General features: G+C 43.8%; 4 protein-coding genes across 32 annotated transcripts; 2 read left to right on the plus strand and 2 right to left on the minus strand.

Annotated features, from left to right (window-relative positions):
- Window positions 1–1,780: 1,780 nt before the first annotated feature.
- Window positions 1,781–6,147, plus strand: LOC120699813 (probable boron transporter 2). The gene is made up of 12 exons (XM_039983895.1): window positions 1,781–2,166; window positions 2,366–2,448; window positions 2,551–2,743; window positions 2,834–2,972; window positions 3,434–3,599; window positions 3,720–3,886; window positions 3,972–4,145; window positions 4,235–4,330; window positions 4,417–4,557; window positions 4,657–4,976; window positions 5,166–5,433; window positions 5,551–6,147. The coding sequence occupies exons 1-12, from the start codon at window positions 2,063–2,065 to the stop codon at window positions 5,827–5,829; spliced, it is 2,130 nt and encodes a 709-aa protein (XP_039839829.1). The 5' UTR covers window positions 1,781–2,062; the 3' UTR covers window positions 5,830–6,147.
- A 2,308-nt stretch (window positions 6,148–8,455) lies between these two features.
- Window positions 8,456–11,884, minus strand: LOC120699814. 2 transcript variants are annotated; one of them, XM_039983896.1, is made up of 5 exons: window positions 10,029–10,411; window positions 9,461–9,540; window positions 9,112–9,156; window positions 8,916–9,013; window positions 8,456–8,817 (listed from the first exon to the last, which is right to left on the minus strand). In XM_039983896.1, the coding sequence occupies exons 2-5, from the start codon at window positions 9,512–9,514 to the stop codon at window positions 8,745–8,747; spliced, it is 270 nt and encodes an 89-aa protein (XP_039839830.1). In that variant the 5' UTR covers window positions 9,515–9,540; window positions 10,029–10,411; the 3' UTR covers window positions 8,456–8,744. The 2 variants fall into 2 exon arrangements, 1 of the variants encoding a protein (XP_039839830.1); XR_005685598.1 differs by lacking the exons at window positions 8,456–8,817; window positions 8,916–9,013; window positions 9,112–9,156 and having other exon boundaries at window positions 9,522–9,540; window positions 10,029–11,884.
- LOC120699815 lies at window positions 9,503–16,809 on the plus strand. Of its 28 annotated transcripts, none has more exons than XR_005685622.1 (8): window positions 10,253–10,394; window positions 12,078–12,174; window positions 12,925–13,109; window positions 13,189–13,293; window positions 13,400–13,523; window positions 14,941–15,509; window positions 15,601–16,315; window positions 16,441–16,809. XR_005685622.1 is itself a non-coding variant. In XM_039983897.1 (3 exons), the coding sequence occupies exons 1-3, from the start codon at window positions 9,903–9,905 to the stop codon at window positions 16,460–16,462; spliced, it is 615 nt and encodes a 204-aa protein (XP_039839831.1). In that variant the 5' UTR covers window positions 9,503–9,902; the 3' UTR covers window positions 16,463–16,733. The 28 variants fall into 28 exon arrangements, 2 of the variants coding, with proteins under 2 accessions (XP_039839831.1, XP_039839832.1); XR_005685623.1 differs by having other exon boundaries at window positions 15,056–15,509; XR_005685620.1 differs by having other exon boundaries at window positions 13,364–14,865; window positions 16,441–16,805.
- Window positions 10,613–16,284, minus strand: LOC120699812 (ABC transporter G family member 31-like). The gene is made up of 9 exons (XM_039983893.1): window positions 16,143–16,284; window positions 15,277–15,760; window positions 14,923–15,197; window positions 14,589–14,821; window positions 14,295–14,435; window positions 13,946–14,200; window positions 13,643–13,817; window positions 12,869–13,517; window positions 10,613–12,612 (listed from the first exon to the last, which is right to left on the minus strand). Exons 1-9 carry the CDS (start codon window positions 16,162–16,164, stop codon window positions 12,072–12,074), a joined length of 2,775 nt encoding a protein of 924 aa, XP_039839827.1. The 5' UTR covers window positions 16,165–16,284; the 3' UTR covers window positions 10,613–12,071.
- Window positions 16,810–20,587: the final 3,778 nt, after the last annotated feature.

The raw sequence follows: 20,587 nt of genomic DNA on the forward strand, positions 1-20,587 counted from the left end.
GGTTCTTGGCCACTAGTCAAACCAGGCCTGCTTGCTGTGTGTTATCCCCACTGAAACCCAGCAAAGCCTTCCGCCTTCCCTAGTCAGTTCTTGAGCTATTCATTTTTTTAGAATTTCTTTTTTTAGATGATGGGAAAAACGTCCACCTCATAGAGGCTACAGCCTACAACCCGCTTATTACATCAAACTGCAGTTCCTCCGTCTGCAAACACACTCATAAAGTTTACAAAAGTAAATAGGAGACACCAACAAAGATCTCATGGGAATTTATTAAGCAGCAATCCTATTGCTAAATCTCCATCCATGGTTGGCGAAAATTTGCATAGCCGTTGTCTCCAGTGATCGGCATGCATCCTTCAACAAGTTGGTGTCATCATCACACTTTTGAAGCAGCGACCACATCCGAAACCAATGTGTGGCCCTGAACAATACCTGCATATAAGTTTTCATAGGAGAATTGTCAAAAACAATATCATTTCTGCTCAACCATAGAGCCCAGCAAAGCGCAGAAACTCCACATACTAATTGTGTTTTAGATTTACAGTCAAAGCGCAATAGCCAATCATTATAGAGTTGAGCAACACTCGTTGGTGGTACCAAGCCAAAAGTGTACTGTACCACTCTCCAAAGGAATTTTGCAAAATGGCAATCAAAGAAAATGTGTTGGATAGTTTCATCATGTGAACAAAACACACATTTTTTGCTACCATGCCAATTACGCTTAGCTAGATTGTCTTTAGTTAGCACAACACCTCTATGCAAGTACCACATGAAAATCTTAATCGTAAGGGGAATTCTTGTCTTCCACAAGGTCCTATTCTGCCGTACAAGGCCATTGCAAATTAAAGCACTATACATTGAATGGACAGAGAAAATTCCACTTTGGTGTAAACCCCATTTAAAGACATCTTCCCTATCATTCAATCTCACTTGAGCTATCCTTGCAACTAGGTTATACCATAATACCAAATTATTCCCTACCAAACCACGTCGGAAAGAGATATTTAAAGGAATGGAATTGAAAACCGTTGCAATGGGAATATGCTTCTTTCTTGCAATGTTATGCAGGGAAGGATACTGTTGACTAAGAGTGAAATTGCCCAGCCATTTATCCTCCCAAAACCTGATGTTCTCACCGTTGTTTAGTTGGAAACTACCTAAGTTCAGGAACTTGTCTTTAACCTTCATTAAGCCCGACCAAAACTGTGAGTCACCTGGTCTTTTTTGGATCTGCGCAATTGGTTTATCCTTTATGTATTTTCTCTTTAGTAGATTTTGCCAAAGGCCATCCTCATTGATCAGTTTAAACAACCACTTGCTTAGTAAACACTAGTTTTGAATGTCTAAGTTTTTTATGCCCTAGCCACCTTGATCTTTTGGTTGACACAGAATGCTCCATTTAGCTAGTCTGTACTTCTTTTTGTGGTTATCACTTGCCAAAAGAAACGGAATCTGTAATACTCTAATTTCTCTAGGACTCCCCTTGGGACCTCAAAGAAAGAAAGCATAAACATCGCTAGGCTCGTTAAAACTGAGTTAAAACTTTAGAATTTCTTTTGCTTTAAACTTATTTCTACCAATATTTCTTTTAGGATTTGACAGTGATACACCCCTCTACTCTGCCACGGATGAGTCTCCTCTACAGTACTGCAGGGAGACTCCCACTGACCTATGGCCCCTGAATCATGGAGCCCGCACGTCAGTGGCACCGAGTCCCTGGGGAACCGGTTCCGCTCTGCCACTGTCTATATATCTGCCCTCTATCCCGCTCCATTGCTCTGAGGCGCCCTTCCCTTTCCTACCTCTGAAACTCTCTCTCTCGGGCTTGCCATTTCACTCAGCGCTGCTCCCTCCTATGCTCTCTATGCTCGTCTTCCCTTCATAGCCTCGGCCCTTCGTCTTCCTCCATGGATCCGCGCTAAATGCATTGCGAGTCTGCAATCTTGTAGCATTCCTTCCTGTTCCATCTGCCGCAAGATGTAAGCAGGCTCACACTTGACACACCGAGTGGCCATTCAGATCTTCTGTTTGAGAAAAAGCAACGCCCTTTTTGGTCCGAGAAATGGAGGAGAGCTTCGTGCCCCTGCGGGGCATCAAGAACGACCTCCATGGGAGGCTCGCCTGCTACAAGCAGGACTGGACCGGAGGGTTCCGCACCGGTATCAGGTATGAACTGAAAGACAACCTTATATTTGCTCTCAATCTTGGCATTGTGTTGTTTAGGATTACGAATTTGGCGTAGTGTCTAAATCTTGAAACGTTCTGTGATTGAGATAGTGATACTCTAGTGACACTCTTTTAATTGTTCTGAATTTTGTTCTTGGGTCTAAGATCTTGAAAAGGAGTAATTTTTTCTGTGCTTTAGGATCCTGGCGCCAACCACCTACATATTCTTTGCGTCCGCGATACCGGTGATATCGTTTGGAGAGCAATTGGAGAGGAATACTGGTAAATGGGACAGTCAAAATTTGTAATTTTTGTTGGTTTCAGTACAGTTGACCAGTGGGTGGGGAGAGAAGCTTATTTGGGGGCTAAATTTGTTGTGTGCAGATGGAGTTCTCACAGCAGTTCAGACGTTAGCATCCACTGCCCTGTGTGGCATAATCCACTCCATCGTGGGAGGGCAACCTCTGCTGATCCTTGGCGTCGCCGAGCCGACAGTGCTCATGTACACATTCATGTTCAACTTCGCCAAGGACAGGCCTGACCTCGGCCGAAATCTGTTCCTTGCCTGGACCGGTTGGTAGGTCATCCTTTTTGTGCTGACAGAGAATTTTATTGCAGATTGGTACTACTGGAGCATTGTTTTAGTTGTTTGATGTTATCTGTGTAGGGTCTGCGTATGGACTGCCATTCTGCTGTTCTTGCTGGCGATACTAGGCGCATGCTCAATCATCAACCGATTCACCCGCATCGCAGGCGAGCTGTTTGGGCTTCTGATTGCTATGCTCTTCATGCAGCAGGCTATCAAGGTTCGTCAAACTGCAGCCTTTTTTTGGTGCCATTACTACTTTCCAGGCTTGAAGTTAATACAATTTTTTTTAAGACATGCTATTAGTGATGGGGTTCTCTTTCTTTCATTTGGATGTCCAATGAACTTTATGGCAAATACCAACTGCCCATTTAAGTTGTGTAGTACTAGAGTCAAGTTGAATAAGCGAATGATCAACTAGTGGGAGGAATCTACTAGGTTGGTCAAAGGCATGTGCAGGAGGTGAAAAGCACATGGAAATGTCTCCAGATTATGTTGTGCTGATTGGTCATAACTGGAACTGAATAATTGTTGGTTCTAAATTTTAATACCAGTAGATAAATCAGGAGGGTTTTTTCCTTTGAGAAAACAGTGTTGCCAAAAATTCATGAGTACTGAAGTAATTTCCAAATTGAACTTACAGTAGTCATGCAAGCTCACAAATGTAAGTGTGGAACACAGGGGCTTGTAGATGAGTTCCGCATTCCTGAAAGGGAAAACCGAAAGGCACTAGAGTTTGTTCCATCATGGCGCTTTGCAAATGGGATGTTTGCAATCGTCTTGTCATTTGGCCTTTTGCTCACTGCCCTGAGGAGCAGGAAGGCGCGATCATGGCGCTATGGAGCAGGTATGCATGAAAGAACCGTTCTTGTCCTGCAGATGCTATGAGAACTTTGTCTCTAATCTCCATTTTTTGTGTTTCTTAATCCAAGTCCAAAATTCTGATGATTATACTTCTTCCACATAGGTTGGCTGCGTGGCTTCATTGCCGACTATGGTGTTCCACTGATGGTGCTAGTATGGACTGGAGTTTCTTACATACCTTACGGAAGTGTGCCAAAAGGAATTCCACGACGCCTTTTCAGCCCTAATCCATGGTCCCCTGGTGCTTATGACAATTGGACTGTTATCAAGGTAAGCAAACGTTTTACCAAAAGATTCGTGATGTGAAACTTTGTTGCTTATCAATATTTTTTTCCAATATCAATAAAATGAGTAGGATATGGCACATGTTCCGCTCCTCTATATCATCGGTGCCTTCATACCAGCAACAATGATTGCTGTTCTCTACTACTTCGATCATAGTGTTGCATCTCAGCTCGCTCAGCAGAAAGAGTTCAATTTGAGGAAGCCTCCATCCTTCCACTACGATTTGCTTCTCTTAGGCTTCCTGGTATGCCCAGATGAGCATAATTTCTGAGTACTAAGGTTTGGTTTTTGCTATATGTTTCACTTACATCAGTGTTATTTCTTAAATTCTAGACCTTACTGTGTGGCCTTATTGGTATCCCTCCATCAAATGGTGTCATTCCACAGTCACCCATGCATACAAAGAGCTTGGCTACTCTCAAGCATCAGGTGAGCTATGGAAGTGTTGAATAGTACCTTAAAATACTATCTGCATATCTGATTTCTCACTCACATGGCAAAACATTACTGTGCAGCTGCTTCGTAACCGGCTAGTAGCCACTGCACGGAAGAGCATGAGTCAGAATGCTAGCTTGAGCCAACTGTATAGCAGCATGCAGGATGCTTATCAGCAGATGCAGACACCACTTGTTTATCAGCAACCGTCTGTCAGAAGAGTACGCATTGTATTACATGGAACTAGTACATCATTGCACTTTATTTAGACAGTATATTTTTTATATAACATTGTTCTATACTTTTTTCAATAAATACAGGGCTTAAATGAGCTCAAGGACTCAACAGTTCAGCTAGCTTCAAGCATGGGTAACATTGACGCACCAGTTGATGAGACAGTTTTTGACATAGAGAAAGAAATTGATGATTTGTTGCCCATCGAAGTCAAGGAGCAGCGCTTGAGCAACTTGCTACAGGCAGCCATGGTGGGGGCTTGTGTCGCTGCAATGCCGCTACTCAAGAAGATCCCAACATCTGTCCTCTGGGGCTATTTTGCCTTCATGGCCATTGAGAGCTTGCCTGGTAACCAGTTCTGGGAGAGGATCTTGCTGCTCTTCACTGCTCCCAGCAGAAGATACAAGTAAGTTTTAGATCATCTGAAAGTATCAGTTTTGCACATCTGAATTTCTTTATGCATGTCCATAAACGTAAAGTAAGACATGATCTGATGGACTCAATAAAGCATATATTATGCTAAATAGTCTTAATGTAGCATTGTAGCTCCTGTAGAAGACGATAAATCTTACCATATACCATAAATCTTTACCAGGGTGCTAGAAGAGTACCACACCACGTTCGTCGAGACTGTGCCATTCAAGACGATAGCCATGTTCACACTGTTCCAGACAACATACCTGCTGGTCTGCTTTGGAATCACATGGATCCCGATAGCCGGTGTTCTTTTCCCCCTCATGATCATGCTCCTGGTTCCAGTCAGGCAGTACATCCTCCCCAAGCTCTTCAAAGGTGCACATCTAACTGACCTGGATGCAGCAGAATATGAGGAATCACCTGCTATACCATTCAGCCTTGCTGCAGTAAGTTCAGAAAGATTTAACCTGTGCTTATGAATACTTTAATCTTGCTCATCAACATGGTATTTTTGGACTTAGTTATGTTGCATTTTCCTTATACTCAAATGCCATGCATTACAGCAAGATATCGATGTTGCATTGGGACGCGCCCAAAGTGCAGAGATCCTAGACGACATGGTCACAAGAAGCCGGGGCGAGATCAAACGTCTGAACAGCCCGAAGATCACTAGCTCAGGTGGTACACCTGTGGCAGAACTGAAAAACATCCGCAGCCCATCCATTTCTGAAAAGGCATACAGCCCTCGGCTCACTGAGCTCAGGCATGAGCGCAGCCCTCTGGGAGGGAGAAACAGCCCTAGGACGCCATCCAAGTTGGGCGAAGGCTCAACACCGAAGTGAATAAATCAACGATGCATTGCTTAGATAAGCTAAGCAGCTACTGGAAGTCAGCTATATGAGTGATTTCAGTATTAGGTGTTAAAAGAAAGAGTGTTTTCAGTGTTAGTATCCTTATATGAGATGTCCTCTGATGAAGTATGATATGAATATCTCTAGCTTCTCTCTTCTCTTTCTCATGTTCTCCTGATTTGAGTACCATATCTGTAATATCTGAACTAGAGGAATATTAGAGTAACTACTTGGAAATACTGAGTTCCACTAGCAGATTATCATTCTTTATTGCTTATATTCATTAATATGTATATGGAATTGGTGAAATTATGCCTTTTTTCTTGCATTTTCATTGAACTCAACCATGTATGTGGAACGCTACTCATAATACTCTTTACAGAGGATGCCGCTGAAGCATGAGCGTTTTATAATTAGTTGGAGCATGGAACTTTATACCCCTTCTGAATTTGCACATATTTTGTGCAGAAGTTTTCTTGCTTCACCCACCCACCCACCCCCACCACCAAATTTGACAGTATGATACGAGACTATGCTACAATAGCTCAAGCTACATTGTAGCGAGTTGGTAGAAGCAAATTTGGCTTGAATATGCAATGATGATGTGGTTTTGAGATTACTTTGGCTTTCAAAATACACACTGAACATAGTGGTTTATACAGAATGCCAGGTTCTCGTGTAGTCCCTGTGCTGATGTGAATCGCTTGAAATTCAGTAAAACTTTTTATCTTGTTAGGCACTATCACAAGCTGACTACACGAGATTCAGGAAAGGGGACTACACGAGAGATGATATAATGTACACCAAGTCCATAGAACTTTTTATCATAGAGAACTTGGTCGAAAGACACGCATGCGAAAAACAAGATAAGGTCAGAAATGACTGATTCGGACAGAAAGATGATTGCATAGGGAGATACCAACAGCCTGAACCTACCGCTCTATTTGTAGAGCATGCCATGCTGGTTCCAGCAGCAATTTGTTAGGCACTATCACAAGCTATATGACATGGTATGATTACAGACCCAATATTCTCAGTGGTATAGTTTCAAGTACAGATACCGAATACAGCCTCTAAATTGTACTTGCTCATGTTACTATAGAGGGAAAGGTTCTTTGTAATGCAGTTCTTATCTGATGGAAGGAACAATTGGAACAACTGCAGCACATGCCTGCAGTAGGTAGAAAGTGTAAAAGGGTGGCACCACAGCACAGCGCAGGCATATTCCCCTTTCAACTGCAGCCATGATTTCGGCTTCAGAAAACACCAACGAACCACTGGCCCTGAAGCATTGACCTACTGAATGAAACCAACATGTCATAACCAGCATAGAATTCCTCTGGACGCAATGCAGGTTCACAGGCTCACCTCATAGGAGCTGCTACCTTTGTCATCTGCTCCTAGACTAGACGACACATCCATTGTCGGCAATCATGGTGATTCATCATCCTTTTCCTCGATGGATGATTTCCTAGACAGCCCGTGGGTTAGGACTAGTGATGGAGAGGCAGATACAGGAGACGAAACTGTGCTGGAAAGATGAACAAGGGGTGGATCTCAGCCACAAGGATTCGCGGTATGATGCGAGGGCTCAAGCGAAAGCGGTGGCTGGAATTCATCGGCACAGCAGAGAAAAGGCGCGGCCGCGGAGAAAAAGCGCGATGATCCATCATCTTCAGGTCCATTGGTGATGCCTGGATGAGAGAGTTCAGTGAATTGAGTGCACCTCCAGCCTCCAGGAGGGGGGTTGTTTCCACATCATTTGACCTGCAGACAGCAAGTAGTGAGCCAAGCTCTGACACGCAATTCCTGAAATGGCCCCGGTTCACAGGCCACATCTCATTCTCTCCACTCTACTCTAGGGTCTCCGAGTTCATCATCCTCTTGAACTTTTTCCCTTTTTTTTTTTCATAGATCCCTCTACCATCTCTTCGATGCGATGCCATTAGTTTCGGCCTTGCTTTTCAGGATTCTAAAGAGCAATGCGACAATTTCATAGGGATGTAGATTGCACCAGTTAAAAGTAGTGACATCAGATCCATGCACACTAGGTGTTAACTTAAAGGGTCACATACATCATCCAGCATCTGCAGATGTGACCATGAATAAATGGAACGCAATGCGTTACTCCACTGAAGCTTGAACGGATTTTCCGGAGGAAAAGAACGGCTGAAACACTTCTGAAGCCTGCAGAACTTGGCGACAATTGTGTGAATAAAGACAGCTGCTCTCTTCAGTCTGAAGCACAATGCAAGCAATCATAATGTCAAATCATTCTTCTGCCAAAGAGACAGTATTTCGTAATTGCAAAAATATAGCTCCAAAAACTGCTCCCTCACTGGTCACTGCAGACCTTCATGTGGGATCCCCAAAACCTAAATTCCTTTCGGTGACAGAAAGTTCTTAGCTTTCTATCATTCTAACAAGAAAAGGGAGACATACCCTAGCCACAAATGCGTGCAGTTTGCACTTCTGCAGATTCGTGGCTGTGATTCAGTCACAGAGATGGAACCAAGAAGCGTAATGAAATACCCTGTATTTACAATTTTATCTATCATCCTATGCAAGCTGTCTAATACCAATATATCACAGAATGAAAGGATCAGTCATATCTCTGTTTTAGAAAAGATTGGAGCATTCTCAATTAGCAAATATTTTCATCTCCTGGCCAGTAGATTTATCTGAAACAACCTGAACACAGCATTTATGGTGCAAAGAGAATCAAATAGACATAGTCAAACCAATGGCTAATAAAAACCCATTGCTGGAATAACTCATGCACATAACAATTGAAGGGAAACATTTGGAGGTCCTTATACTGGAGAGGTGTAACAATTCAATAGACACAACAACTGGTTTATTATTGTCTGTAGAGCATGTCGTAAGTCTTGTCTCAACTTTCTTTCTTATCCTGAAAATTTGCGCCCAGTTATCTTCTCGGACTCATACAGAATATGATTGATAAGGCCCCTTGCAGCACTGCAAAGCAAGAAATTTTATCAGAAGATAACCATAATAAAGTACTGAAAGATAACATGGGAAATTTAAAAGGAAAGTTTACACCAAACAGAACTTACTCGTCCTTCATTTTCTGTATCTTCTCTGGATCAGTTTCATGCATGTTTTTCTTGAACTGTTGCCTCACCATGGTAACTAAAAGCTCTGTGTTGTGTTTCTAGGATGTGAAAGGCATCAATTCAGTATTACAAAAAATACACTTTTCATACTTTAATACGGGAGAATGTGTAAATATTTCAGATAAAATATGCCTACCTGATGCCCAATAAACTTTGCCCTCCTTAAGCATTCGCGATATAACTACAGATAACAAAAAGAAAGAAAGATAATGGTCAACAGGAAAAGACATGTCTCTCTTTTGTGTCTGCTATGATCCTGCTTTATTTGTGACAAAATTTCATAAAAATAATAAAGAGTTGTGCAGCAGGACAGGAGACGTGTGTTTTCAGAAAAGCTGAAGATAGAATATAGGTTAGCTGTTCCAAATGAATGAACTCGCACAAGCATCTAGTCATTGCCACTACAACAGTACAAGTTGGTTTGAAGATTGATTGCTGCCACAGCACCAAGGAGAAAACAACAACAGGTGCAAAAGGGGCCTTACTCTGAGCACATTATCAGCAAGTTCTGGAGGCAACGCTTTTTGAAGTGAAGGCATCTTCTTCTTTTATGCTGTGGTAGTCACTGGAAAAGGAAACGAAATTGCTATTACCACCGGGAAATCATCAATTTTTCAGAAATTATTAAAGGTGCCTCTTAATAATCTAAAAACTATCACTGGTGTCTGTGGCCTCCAAGAATTACAAAAAGCAGGATGTTCTGTTAGCTGCACTTATTGAAATGGCAGTCAGTTCTGGAATGGTTTGCAGGGGATGCAAGATGAGTGCCTTTGAGGATGAAGTGAAGTATGTCCTGGGGAATGGTAAGAGAATTAGATTCTGGCATGATGTATTGTTGGGAGAATGTCCTCAGGTTAGTTTTTGGGAATTTATATTTATACAGTAGAAATAAACAACAAAGATGGTCAGTCTATCAGGTGCTTGGCGATGGGGAGAGATATGGTTGGGAGTTGGGAGAAAGGCAGAAACGTGGATCGGGGAGGAGGAAATCAGAGGGGAAAAGAAACGGGAGCAAGAGATCAATCCAGAGGACGGCGAGGACGGGGCACTCACCGGAGATTGCAGCCGGCGCTCCTCGTCGCCGGCGGCCGGCGGCTCGTCGCCGGCGACGGCGACGGCGAGCAGCGGCGCTCGTGCGGGCGGGGGCTAGGGCAGGGCGGGCATGGGATGGCAGTAGTGCTATGTGGGCTGGGCCGTGTCCAAAAAACAAGCAGATACGTGTCCGGCGGCCCACGAGCCGTTCGCCCCCGCCGCCGTCCTCCTCCTCGTCTCCGGCGGCGGCCGCCGTCGGATCCGACACCGCTGGCCGCGGCCACGCTAATCTGCCGGCCCACCGGCTGTATTGCCAACCGCCGGCGGCCGGCGGCATCCCGCCGCGTCGCCGAGGGCGGGGAACGCCACGGCCTACAAGAGCAGCTTGTAAGTTCGTCTCTGCCTTTCCGATTTGTTACTACTTGCGTAGCGCTCTGCATACATGGTTTCAGTTTCAGCCTCTTGAACGCGCACGTGTAGAGTACCATGAGGCGCATGACACTAGCTCCTCCTACATCTACATGATAATGCAATCTGACTAGTGCGCTGGAAAGAAGGGGAGAGTAATGTTCTGCATTACATGTAATTTCTTGTGAGTTGTACGATGTGGTAACATCTCATCATACATATAGTGACACAAGGAAAGCAGAACATTTCGAATTTTGACGACACTAGGGCACTCTACACAATGTGTGAAACGGAATATGTTTGCAGCAGCAAAACACAAAAGCCAACTCCATGTGACGAACAAGAACACGTTTGCAGTAGTGGACCACAATGCTGATTTGTGTGGATCAATCGTTTTTAATGGGCGTGCGGTGAGTTGTGCTTCAGAATGATGAAGAAGAGGAGAGCAAGCACCGCGAATGTGGTGCACATCCCTGCTAGGGTTACCACATCCGCGTAGATCCTCTCTTGGCTCAAAGACCTGATGCTTGCTATCCTGTCCCACACGTATGAGCCGTCAGGGAGCCGTGGGCACGAGCACTGTCTCTGGCACGAGGATGTGTCGCAGTAGAAGCTTATTGTCGTGAGCGTGCTCATCGCATATTGAAACGGGTTTGTCCAGTACATCCACTTGTAGAACCTGATGTCTGAGAAGCGGACCACCACGCCAGAGGCAGAGACCCACAGCGACGTGATTATGGAGACAAGGAACGCGGCGAAGATCGGGCTTGGAGCTAGGAATGTGATCATCATGCCAAAGTAGGTCATGCAGAGAGTGAAGATGAACAGAACTGACCAATAGGCCAGGAAATCAGTGGCTGTCTCGGTTGCTATCCTTGCCATGCCATTGCCAATGCCAACGAATGCCAGCGTTGCTATGAGGAAGTAGGGGATTTCACTGATCACCCATGACACTGGGTAGAATATCGGAAGGTACATCTTAGACCTCATTTCTCTGAAGTAGGCGAGCCTGTCAGTGCCAATTTGAGGAATCACATTGTTAGCAGATATAACCCCGATGAGTATAGTTTGCATGTAGATGTACAGTGATCTAGAAGTCACCCCATATGTGTCTTCATACTTAATCTTGAAATAGAGTGAGCCCATCAGTAACCCAATCATTACGCAACCAGTAAACCTGCTGTAAGTGTAGTTCACATTCCGCCATAAGAACCTCTGTGTCCTCAACAAAACCAACCCTATTTGCCTTATAAATGATGCTGGATAGTTGTAACTAATGGATATCATGTTACTGTCCTTTTCTTTCCCAATTTTGTTGTTCTCTGTAGCGTTGTTAATGACCTTCATGGCCACCTCATGCAAATGACTATTTTGAAACTCTTCCGCAAAATCTGTCACGGCAAGTCTTCTTCCTGGGATCCCATGTCCAGTTACACCCATAACGAAACTAATAGGATTTTGTGTCTGAACGTAAGAAGGCACCCTTGGGATCGCAGTAAAGTATCCGAGTATTTCATGGCAATTGAGTCCTACTGGACCGAAGTAAGCTTGACAGCCTTCATGAGTTAGGATGATGACTTGATGGAAGTATGAAAGTGCGCGGGTATTGGGATGACTAACTGTTGCGATGACTGACTGACCAGAAACTGGTAACTGTTACAGGATGCTCAAGATTGCTGAGGTTCCAGATGAATCAAGACCTGAAATAGGCTCCTCAAGGAACAGAATACTTGGGTTTGCTGCAAGTTCAACCGCAATTGTCAGTTTCTTTGCTACTTCATATGTTTTCCCAGTGCCGTCTCTCAAGGAACCAACCAAGTGGTTGGCATAGTACTGCAAGCCCAGCTGGTCAAGAACTAATTCAACATGTATGTGCCTTCTTGTTTTGCTAATGCCATTTGTTAGTCTAAGGCTAGCACTGAATTGAAGTGACTCGCGTATGGTGAGGTATGGTTGATGAGCATCAAGCTGCTCAGCATAGCCCACACTTCTTGAGAAATCAGCGGAGGGTTTGGTGCTATTGACTCGGATATCTCCAGTAAAACTGCCACCTGGAGGTATCCTGCCTGAAAGGCACTTTAGAAGTGTAGCTGCACTTCCATTAGCACCACCTACAAGAGCTAGCATAGTTCCTGGTTTCGCATATCCACTGACATTCTCAAAATCTATACCTTCTTCCTTTGTTACTTTTCCACTCCTGTCACAGGAAAGCTGTCATTCTTCATGTGATAAGGAATTGAAGTATATTTTATTTTTAAAAACTTTATTGAACCTATATCTATCTATCTTCATGAAGTTGCATTAATTCAAGTATTGTTTCATAACATAATGTTTCTGTGTGTATCGCTTGATAATAAGTTCTACTCTGAATGATATTTTGCTAACTTTCAAGTGCACATGTTATGAAATAATACACTAGCACAGAACTTTCGCGCAATGAATTGGAATATTACCTAGCAAATGATAGATCCAAGAATGTTAAAGTGATTGGTGTGACTGGTATTGTCAGGTGTTCTGATTCAACTTCAACTCTGAATTCTTCCCTCCAGCTCTCAACACTACCATTCTCACCCTCAGAAAGTACTATTTTGGAACTAGATGCTAACTTTGGTGGCTCCAGAGATTTGTATCTGCCTGATTCAATAGAATCTTCGATATAACCATGAAGTGAGCTTGAATAAACTTCCACATCGTGTAAGTAGTTCTTTGAAAATTTCCTTTCATTAATCTGTGGTACAGATTGACTGATTTGTGAAAACTCTATATTATTTAGGAACATCAATGCCATTAGCAGAGCGAGTAGCGTCCATCCAATAAGAATCATATAAGGGACATAAGGCTTTCCTGAAACACTTGTTACCAGTTCAGCATAGATTAAGTAAGCCTTGCCAGAAGCCATCTCCGGATTTGCCTTGCAGAAAGTAAGTTGGTTCAGATATTTGATGCAGGATTCTTTGTAACCATATGAGAACTGTTGATCGCAGAAGGATATATTGGCCCAACGAATTGGATTGATCTGCATTAGCCACCTCCAGTATTGAGGGATATTAGATGGGTAGATCACAAACCCACTGAACAGAAGGAAAATGGAGACTATAAGGCCTGCATGTAGGTGGCAGTCCAGTACAGTATGTCAGATTGATTATTTGTGTTAGTTTTGATATAACTTACTGGAATTAAATCAGGCTAACCAAATTTTGTAATACGAAGATAGAAGAAATTGTTACCTGCCAACGCATTTGCTATTTCAGGAATGGATGCCACTGCACTCAGAAAGAAGAAGATCGATGATCCAAAGTAAGCCACAAGAAACATCTGAAATAAGTAGTCGAGGAACACTAGTCCATTGTTTCCCATTGCCAGCCCCGCTAGAAAGTATACACAAACTGAATAAAGGAGTGCCTGCATTACACATGACATGTTTGCATTATACAACAATGGCGCTTATGTTTAGGATCTAATACCATAAGGAATGCATATATGTGCATATGTTATAATCGATGACCGAAAAGATCAAAGGATGGCATTACCTCAATAAAAGCCTGCGGCAGATTTGTGACACAATGGGCAACAACATAAGAGGATGTCCTGAAAAATCTTCGGTCCCTATGTTTATAGAATGTGGGCCTCTGAAGCATGTATAGAGGGAGCTGAGGCATGTTTATGAGCAAAATGCTCATGGTGTTTACAAACCCAAGAGCTCTCACAGAGTTCATATGTTGAAGATTATACTGCCCTCCAAGCTTGTAGAACAGTGTCCCAGCAAATATACCAAGAATGCATGCCTGGCAAAAAGAAAGTTCAGTAATCTGGCCTATCCATATCATGACCAAGTAGCCGATTCTTTTGCATCTACCATGTTTTTAACTATTGGCAAACCTGTATGACTCGAAGTGTGCTCAACACGTGAAGTTGTTTCAAGATCCTAAGCTGTCTCTGGATCAGGGTTTTTGTTGATTTCGACCATGGTTGCACATATGGCCTCTGAAATTGCTCCCATCGTGGTTCATCCTCATTGCCCTATGGTATTTTTATTTACCAATGCAAAAAATTTCAGTATTGAATTGTTTGGATAGATCATCAAGTTTATGATGATAAATTTGCAAACCATAAACCTTGTGATTTGCTACTGGTAATTGAGGTCTGAAAATAACAGTTAATAGATTAACCTGCCTTATTGTCAGATCGTTCAAATTGAAGGCGGATATGTCCTTGGGCGTGACGTAGAGCTGAGAAAACTTTAGTTAGGCGTTGCTTGTGGTCAAATATTGGCCCAGTTGCCAGATACTGCATCGGCTCTTCATTTATGGAAATTCCCGTCACAACATCGCCAACTTGGATGTTTCCTGAACTTTCGATCCCACTAATATATCTTGATTTGTTCAAAAGTTTTGTGACAACTACTTCTGAATGGAAACATGGGAGCAGTAACACAGTGTTAGCCTTAAATGTATGAACAAACAGTTCAATTCACTGTCTGTCAACTTCAAAAAAAATATATACTAACCCATTTCTTGATTTTCAGCATTATTTGAGTTGAATGTGGTTGATTCCTTCAAGGATAAGCCAATTCCTGGCTCGCTCTCAACCCAATATGTAATGAACTCTTTGCTCTTGCCAATGACTCTTATAACATCCAGGTAATGATCTGATGAGTAGTAGCATTCCACAAGCTCCTCCAGGCCTTGTATATTTGACCTTGGCAATTGGTACTGCATGCCATTTTCTGCAGCGATATCTTGGAGAAACTCCCAGGACTCCACATGTGGAGGCTTCATATACCTAACATCAGTATTTTCTAATTTTTACCATCGATAGTTTTACCTGAAGATTTGAAGGAAAAAAAAATGCAGTTAGTTACCCTAGTTGAGCAAAGTATGTGACTGCATCCTGTCTTGGGCCTTGGTACAGCAGATGCCCTTCTCCGAGAAGGATTATCCTGTCGAAGAGGTCAAATGCTTCTTCAGAGAGGTGATTCAGGGCCATGACTGCAGATGATTGTTGGACTCTACAGACAGCCCTTATAGTGTTCACCAAATCATAGGTCATTGCTGGATCTGAGCCTGTCAATGGCTGGTCATAGACCATGACCGAGTACGTCCCCACTGCAAGCTCAGCTATCGTCAGCTTGTCCCTGTCAGTATCTGATATGCCACTAACACGGAAATTCTCTATTTTCTTCAAGTCAAGGATCTGCATGACATATTCAAGGAAAGGATCCTGTCCTTCCACGAGTGCATAGGCGAAGAACTTTCGCATTTGTGGTGTGAAATTCTCAGGCCGGAGACCTTGCGTGCAGTCCCTTGCAAACTCGAGTTTCTCGGACTGAGAGGAAGGGAATGTGCCTACGGGATAAATCAGAGTTAATGGTGTTGTTCTTAAAAAAAAAGATAGACAGAGAGTTAAGGATAATTAAGTTATTCTGAAAGCAAGAATATGTGGCAGTTGTACACCTCTTAAACATTTGTCCCTTTTTGTTCTCCCAGCAAATCTGTGATATGATATATGGAGAGAGAGTTTTTTGTGTACATTCATCATTAAATATTGTTATAAGTTTTTGTTTTTTCATGCATTCTCCATTTTTCCCAAAGAAAAGAATAGTTTGTCACTTGACAGCTTGGTTTCAATTAATCATATTCTTTGCTCTAGCTGTAACATGAGCTAAATATCATTTAGGTAAGGCTGGTTTGCTAAACCTTGAAATCTATGTAATCTTAGTTGCCTTACTTGTTGAGCTGACCACAGACATAGGCAATCAGGCGACTATTTTGAACTTCAGATGCTGTCTTTTCATTGTAGATGACCATGCCTGACAGTCCAGAATCTTCACCTGGCGCGGCTCGACCAGCAAGTATCTTCAGCAAGGTGCTCTTTCCACTGCCTGCATGTGGCAGAGATGGGTATAATTTTTTAATTTAGGGGATATTTTGCTCCTCTACAATGATAAGGAACATTTTTGCATTTATCTTCAAATTCTAGCGATCAAAATAACAATACTTATTTGAAATTTAAATAATTGAACCAGGTTGATTACCAGGTGGACCTAGGACTAGAGTCATAGAACCCGGCATGATATAGCCATCAATTCCTTTCAAGATTTGAAACTCAGCTGATCGTTTGCTTAGGGACAGGCTTCTTACTGGTTGCATAAAGCATTCGAGCAGCTTGTTACCAAAGGTCTCATAGCTGAAGGAAGCTGTCTCAATCTTCGCAGAGTATGTTATCCCACAGAATTTGACGATCTGCAGTACTAAAATTATGTGAATAACTGTGTATAACTTAATAGCTAAATTTATGATAAATTTCTGTTTTACTACATCTGATGGTGTTGTATTCAATAACTTTTACAGTTTTCGATGTCTTGTCTAATCAGCCATTCAGATGCTCGAACTAAGTTGCTTTAGTTATCATACGATATATGCTGTAGTATTCACTGATGCATGTCTGGCTGTAAATCCTTTCCATTGCTGTGAGACTTGTTGGAATCAAGATGTAGTAAGTGCAATTGCCAAAGTAATAGCAAGTCGAGAACACCGGAGTTATTAATCAGGATGATGTCAAAGAAAAGCTAAGTCAAGCTTTAATCAAGGTCATAAATGTGATTGATCTCTTTCGGTCTACTCCTACAAAACAGTTGTGTGATAAGGTAGTAGTTGTGTGTGTGCCCATGTTTCTATTATCAAAGCATGAATGAGATGCCCATGTTTGATAAGCTCAGACGTGAAGGGCATATATATGTATATATTCTGTTCAATTTGTTAACCCACTTTCTAGAATGTGCCATCATAGTTAAGCAAATCAGATGATCACATGTCATGTGGAGACTTCTTGTTGCTTTAATGCGCAAATTATTGTTTTTCTCAACTACATTTGACAGAGTCGTTGAATCCTTTAGTTCCACGTGGTGATAATTCCTGTGGCCTCGAAGCGAATGACCTAATGTTTGCTCTAATAATAGTAAGATATGGTGAGTCAAAATTAAGGCTTTGTGGCTAATTTTTCTCAACTTGCAGTCTGATGTCTTTTTTGTATTTTTGGTCTCTGTCACACACAAGAAGACAAGAAAGAACCTTTTAAACACTGTATCTAGTGATACTAATTTTGTTCCTAGTACAAGCTTGCCTATTTAAGTCTCCTTATCATCCCAGACATAAACAAATCAAATTTAATTGCATGATGGGTAGATATGGCTGCACAGAAATTATATATTTATTTGACTTTCCTATCATAAAAAAGAAAAAAATCGAGTTGTAGTAGGTTTCGATGTTTGGAGCAATTCCCAGTTAAGTTTGGGTGAGTGATATTCTTTTTAACAATAATGGTTGAAAATATGATGCTACGACTTACAAGGAATGAAGCTACGTTTCTGTTTCCGAACTCTTTTGAGTTTGCAAGGGTCTGCAGTCTGCACGCAAGCATGATTCTGCTTGAGCAGCTCCCAGTCTTAATTGGGTTAGAACTTAGAACCACTCGACCGTGTTCTACTTGAATGCGTGGGAAAATTTTCACAAGCAGAAACTATCCAGCACGCCGGCAAACAACTTTACGAAACACTGGTGGAAAAAATGGGGAGTTGTGACAGGAAAATAAACTTGTCAGATCCACAAATAATGTTTTATGAACAAAATGATGGCTAAAACGAAGAGAAGTTTAATTTAGGTCAACATGCATGTCGTGTTGCGCGATATATAATCTTTTCATTCACTGGGCTAGGAAATAAATTTACTGTTGAATTTGAATCCCCGGGTACCCAAATGTGATGGTAAATTTACAGTATCTCACCTGCTTGGGAACAGGTGGCGTGATCTTGGCGAGCTCCCTGAGGTAGCCGACGAAGCCGTCCTTGAGCAGGCACGCCATCCCCGTCAGCTCCCCCCCTGCGACGGCGGCTGCTCCTCCTCCCCCACCGTCCGCCGGCGCGTCTTCGCCGTCGTCTCCGGCGGCGACGGCGTCCCGGAACGCGCGATCGGCCTCCCGGCGGAGCCCGTGGCGGCCGAGGCTCTCGTAGAGCCGCAGCGCCACGCGCCGCGCGGTGCCCGGCGACGCCGCGCCGATCCTCCTGGCAAGCGCCTCCGCGGACGCGCACCGCGACAGCCGCGCGCGCGCGGCCGGCGTCCCGGCGGCCCCCGCCGGCACCATCGCCTCCACCGAGTCGGCGTCCGTCATCGAGGACGACGACGGCCACCGCCAGCTGCTGCTGCTGGTGGGCGCGGCGGGCCGCCCGCGCACCGGCGACTGCGACCGGGCGTGCCGCGCGGGGGCGAGGCCGGCGGTGGCGGCGCGCCACGTGGCGTCGCACGGCGAGCTCGGCGCTCGCTGCGACCGCGACATCTCCCCTTGGGGGCTTGGCTCCCTCGCTTGCCGGGTGCGGACGAGGAACCGGGAGCTGGGGGGCGCGCCATTTAAACTGGAGGGGAGAGCATCTGGTACGAGGCCGGGCTGGTGGATGGGCCTACGGGCCACTGGGCTTCTTCTGTTAGCCGAAATGGCTCGGCTAGGTCGGGCTTCTTTCGTCAGCCCAGAGGACTCCACTCCATGCCAGACCTTTTGGACGTGCCAGCCACAAATCAGAAAACGTCAGTGGGGACCCGGGTCCGCTGGCAGCGACGACCAGAATCAGATGGTCCTCGTGAGTGGAGACGTGACAGGGAAGCGAGCGACCTGCGGGAGCGACGACACGTACGCGCTCCTACGGAGTAAGTACGTACATGCGTCTTTACCATTCTGCCCCCACTAGGCCGTAGTGGTCGACGGTTTGTGGCAGCGTAGGCCGTGACACGAGGTAATGATAACGAGCAGAAGCGCAGCTAAATGGATATCATGGAGCAGCCCTAGCGTTACACTGTCACCTCACGCCTCTCTTAAGCAGACCGCAGACGCGTCGACTTAAAACACAAATACCCTTGCTAGTATGGGGGCGTTTAGTTCCCAAACAAAAATTTTTTTGGTGTCACGTCAATGTTTGACCAGATGTCGAGAGGGTTTTTCGAACACTAATTAAAAAACTAATTTCAGAACTCACTTGGAAACCGCGAGACGAATCTTTTGAGGCATTTGACCGCATCATTAGCACATGTGGGTTACTGTAGCACTTATGGCTAATCATGCACTAATTAGGCTCAAAAGATTCGTCTCGTCGTGTACATCCAAACTGTATAATTAGTTTTGTTATTTAATTATATTTAGTGTTTCATACATGTGTTTAAAGGGGAGTTGAAAATTTTAGGCGAAAATTTTTGGTAACTAAACGGGCTCTATGTGAGTTTGTTTCTTAAAAAAAAGAAGTATGTGAGTTTCGCACGGGCCAATTATAACGGGAAGTTCCTTTTCTTTTTCGCTGTGTCAAGAGTGCCCCATCATCTACAAGTAGTCAAGTACCTTTTCTTTTTCCTTTTGAAAACTACAAGTACCTTTTCTAAACTGATGAATACCGCGGCACGTCCAATACACGCTGCCATTATATTTGCTCCATTCTGACATGGAAACACTTCAACTGTTAGATATATCCAGTTTCCATAAGGTGAAGCCACTAGTTTTCGGCCCGGCGTCGCCTCCCCGCGGGCGGCTCCTCGCAGCGTGCCACGGCGTTGGGTTGCTCCGGACTTTGTTTTTCATGCCGTCGGGCGGTCGGTTTAGGTGTAGCAGCACTGCGACGTTGGGTTCTGCACGGCAGTGGCCTCCTGGTGTGGTGGTGTCTGCCCCTTCTGCTCCTTTATCAACGCTGGAATCTTCAGATGTTTCGATAACCGCAAGAGTGTGATTGTGAGTGGAAGCTACGGTTGTGCCTTTTCTCCTCTGTCATTGTTGTGAATAGAGTTTGGCCGTGTTGACGTCCCAACCCAACCGGCCAGTGAGTATAGTTGAGCGGTAACCCGTGTTGACGTCCCAATCCATCCGGGCGAGTTTGTTGTTTTCTTTTCTTTTTGTTTCCTGACTATGGCCTCCTAGGCCCGTAATCTTGTATTTTTCTGCTATATCAATAGAAGCGCACTCGTCGAGTGCTGTTCGTTCAAAATAAAAAAATAGTAAACTCGTCACACTCTTATCATAATTCTTACACCATATACCATCAGTTTTATCTCCAAAGTATCTTATCGCTGAAAATATTGGGACTAGCTTTAGTTTCTCTTCCTCGGTTGGCTGTAGACTTGGGTTTCTTTATTTCACTTGTT

Source organism: Panicum virgatum, chromosome 3K (genome assembly GCF_016808335.1).
Source record: "Panicum virgatum strain AP13 chromosome 3K, P.virgatum_v5, whole genome shotgun sequence".
Lineage (NCBI taxonomy): Eukaryota > Viridiplantae > Streptophyta > Magnoliopsida > Poales > Poaceae > Panicum > Panicum virgatum.

Excerpts from the sequence above, each read along its gene's own strand:
- LOC120699813 (XM_039983895.1), top strand. The coding sequence starts at position 2,063 with ATGGAGGAGAGCTTCGTGCCCCTGCGGGGCATCAAGAACGACCTCCAT. Across the intron at positions 4,331-4,416 it reads TGGCTACTCTCAAGCATCAG|CTGCTTCGTAACCGGCTAGT; the intron begins GTGAGCTATGGA and ends ATTACTGTGCAG. Across the intron at positions 5,434-5,550 it reads TACCATTCAGCCTTGCTGCA|CAAGATATCGATGTTGCATT; the intron begins GTAAGTTCAGAA and ends CATGCATTACAG.
- LOC120699814 (XM_039983896.1), bottom strand. The coding sequence starts at position 9,514 with ATGCCTTCACTTCAAAAAGCGTTGCCTCCAGAACTTGCTGATAATGTG. Across the intron at positions 9,157-9,460 it reads TTGCTGATAATGTGCTCAGA|TTATATCGCGAATGCTTAAG; the intron begins GTAAGGCCCCTT and ends TGTTATCTGTAG. Across the intron at positions 9,014-9,111 it reads CAAAGTTTATTGGGCATCAG|AAACACAACACAGAGCTTTT; the intron begins GTAGGCATATTT and ends TTCACATCCTAG.
- LOC120699815 (XM_039983897.1), top strand. The coding sequence starts at position 9,903 with ATGGGGAGAGATATGGTTGGGAGTTGGGAGAAAGGCAGAAACGTGGAT. Across the intron at positions 10,395-16,214 it reads ACGGCCTACAAGAGCAGCTT|ATGACCATGCCTGACAGTCC; the intron begins GTAAGTTCGTCT and ends TTTTCATTGTAG. Across the intron at positions 16,316-16,440 it reads CCTGCATGTGGCAGAGATGG|GTTGATTACCAGGTGGACCT; the intron begins GTATAATTTTTT and ends TAATTGAACCAG.
- LOC120699812 (XM_039983893.1), bottom strand. The coding sequence starts at position 16,164 with ATGTCTGTGGTCAGCTCAACAA. Across the intron at positions 15,761-16,142 it reads GTCTGTGGTCAGCTCAACAA|GCACATTCCCTTCCTCTCAG; the intron begins GTAAGGCAACTA and ends TTTATCCCGTAG. Across the intron at positions 14,436-14,588 it reads TTGAACGATCTGACAATAAG|GGCAATGAGGATGAACCACG; the intron begins GCAGGTTAATCT and ends AAAATACCATAG.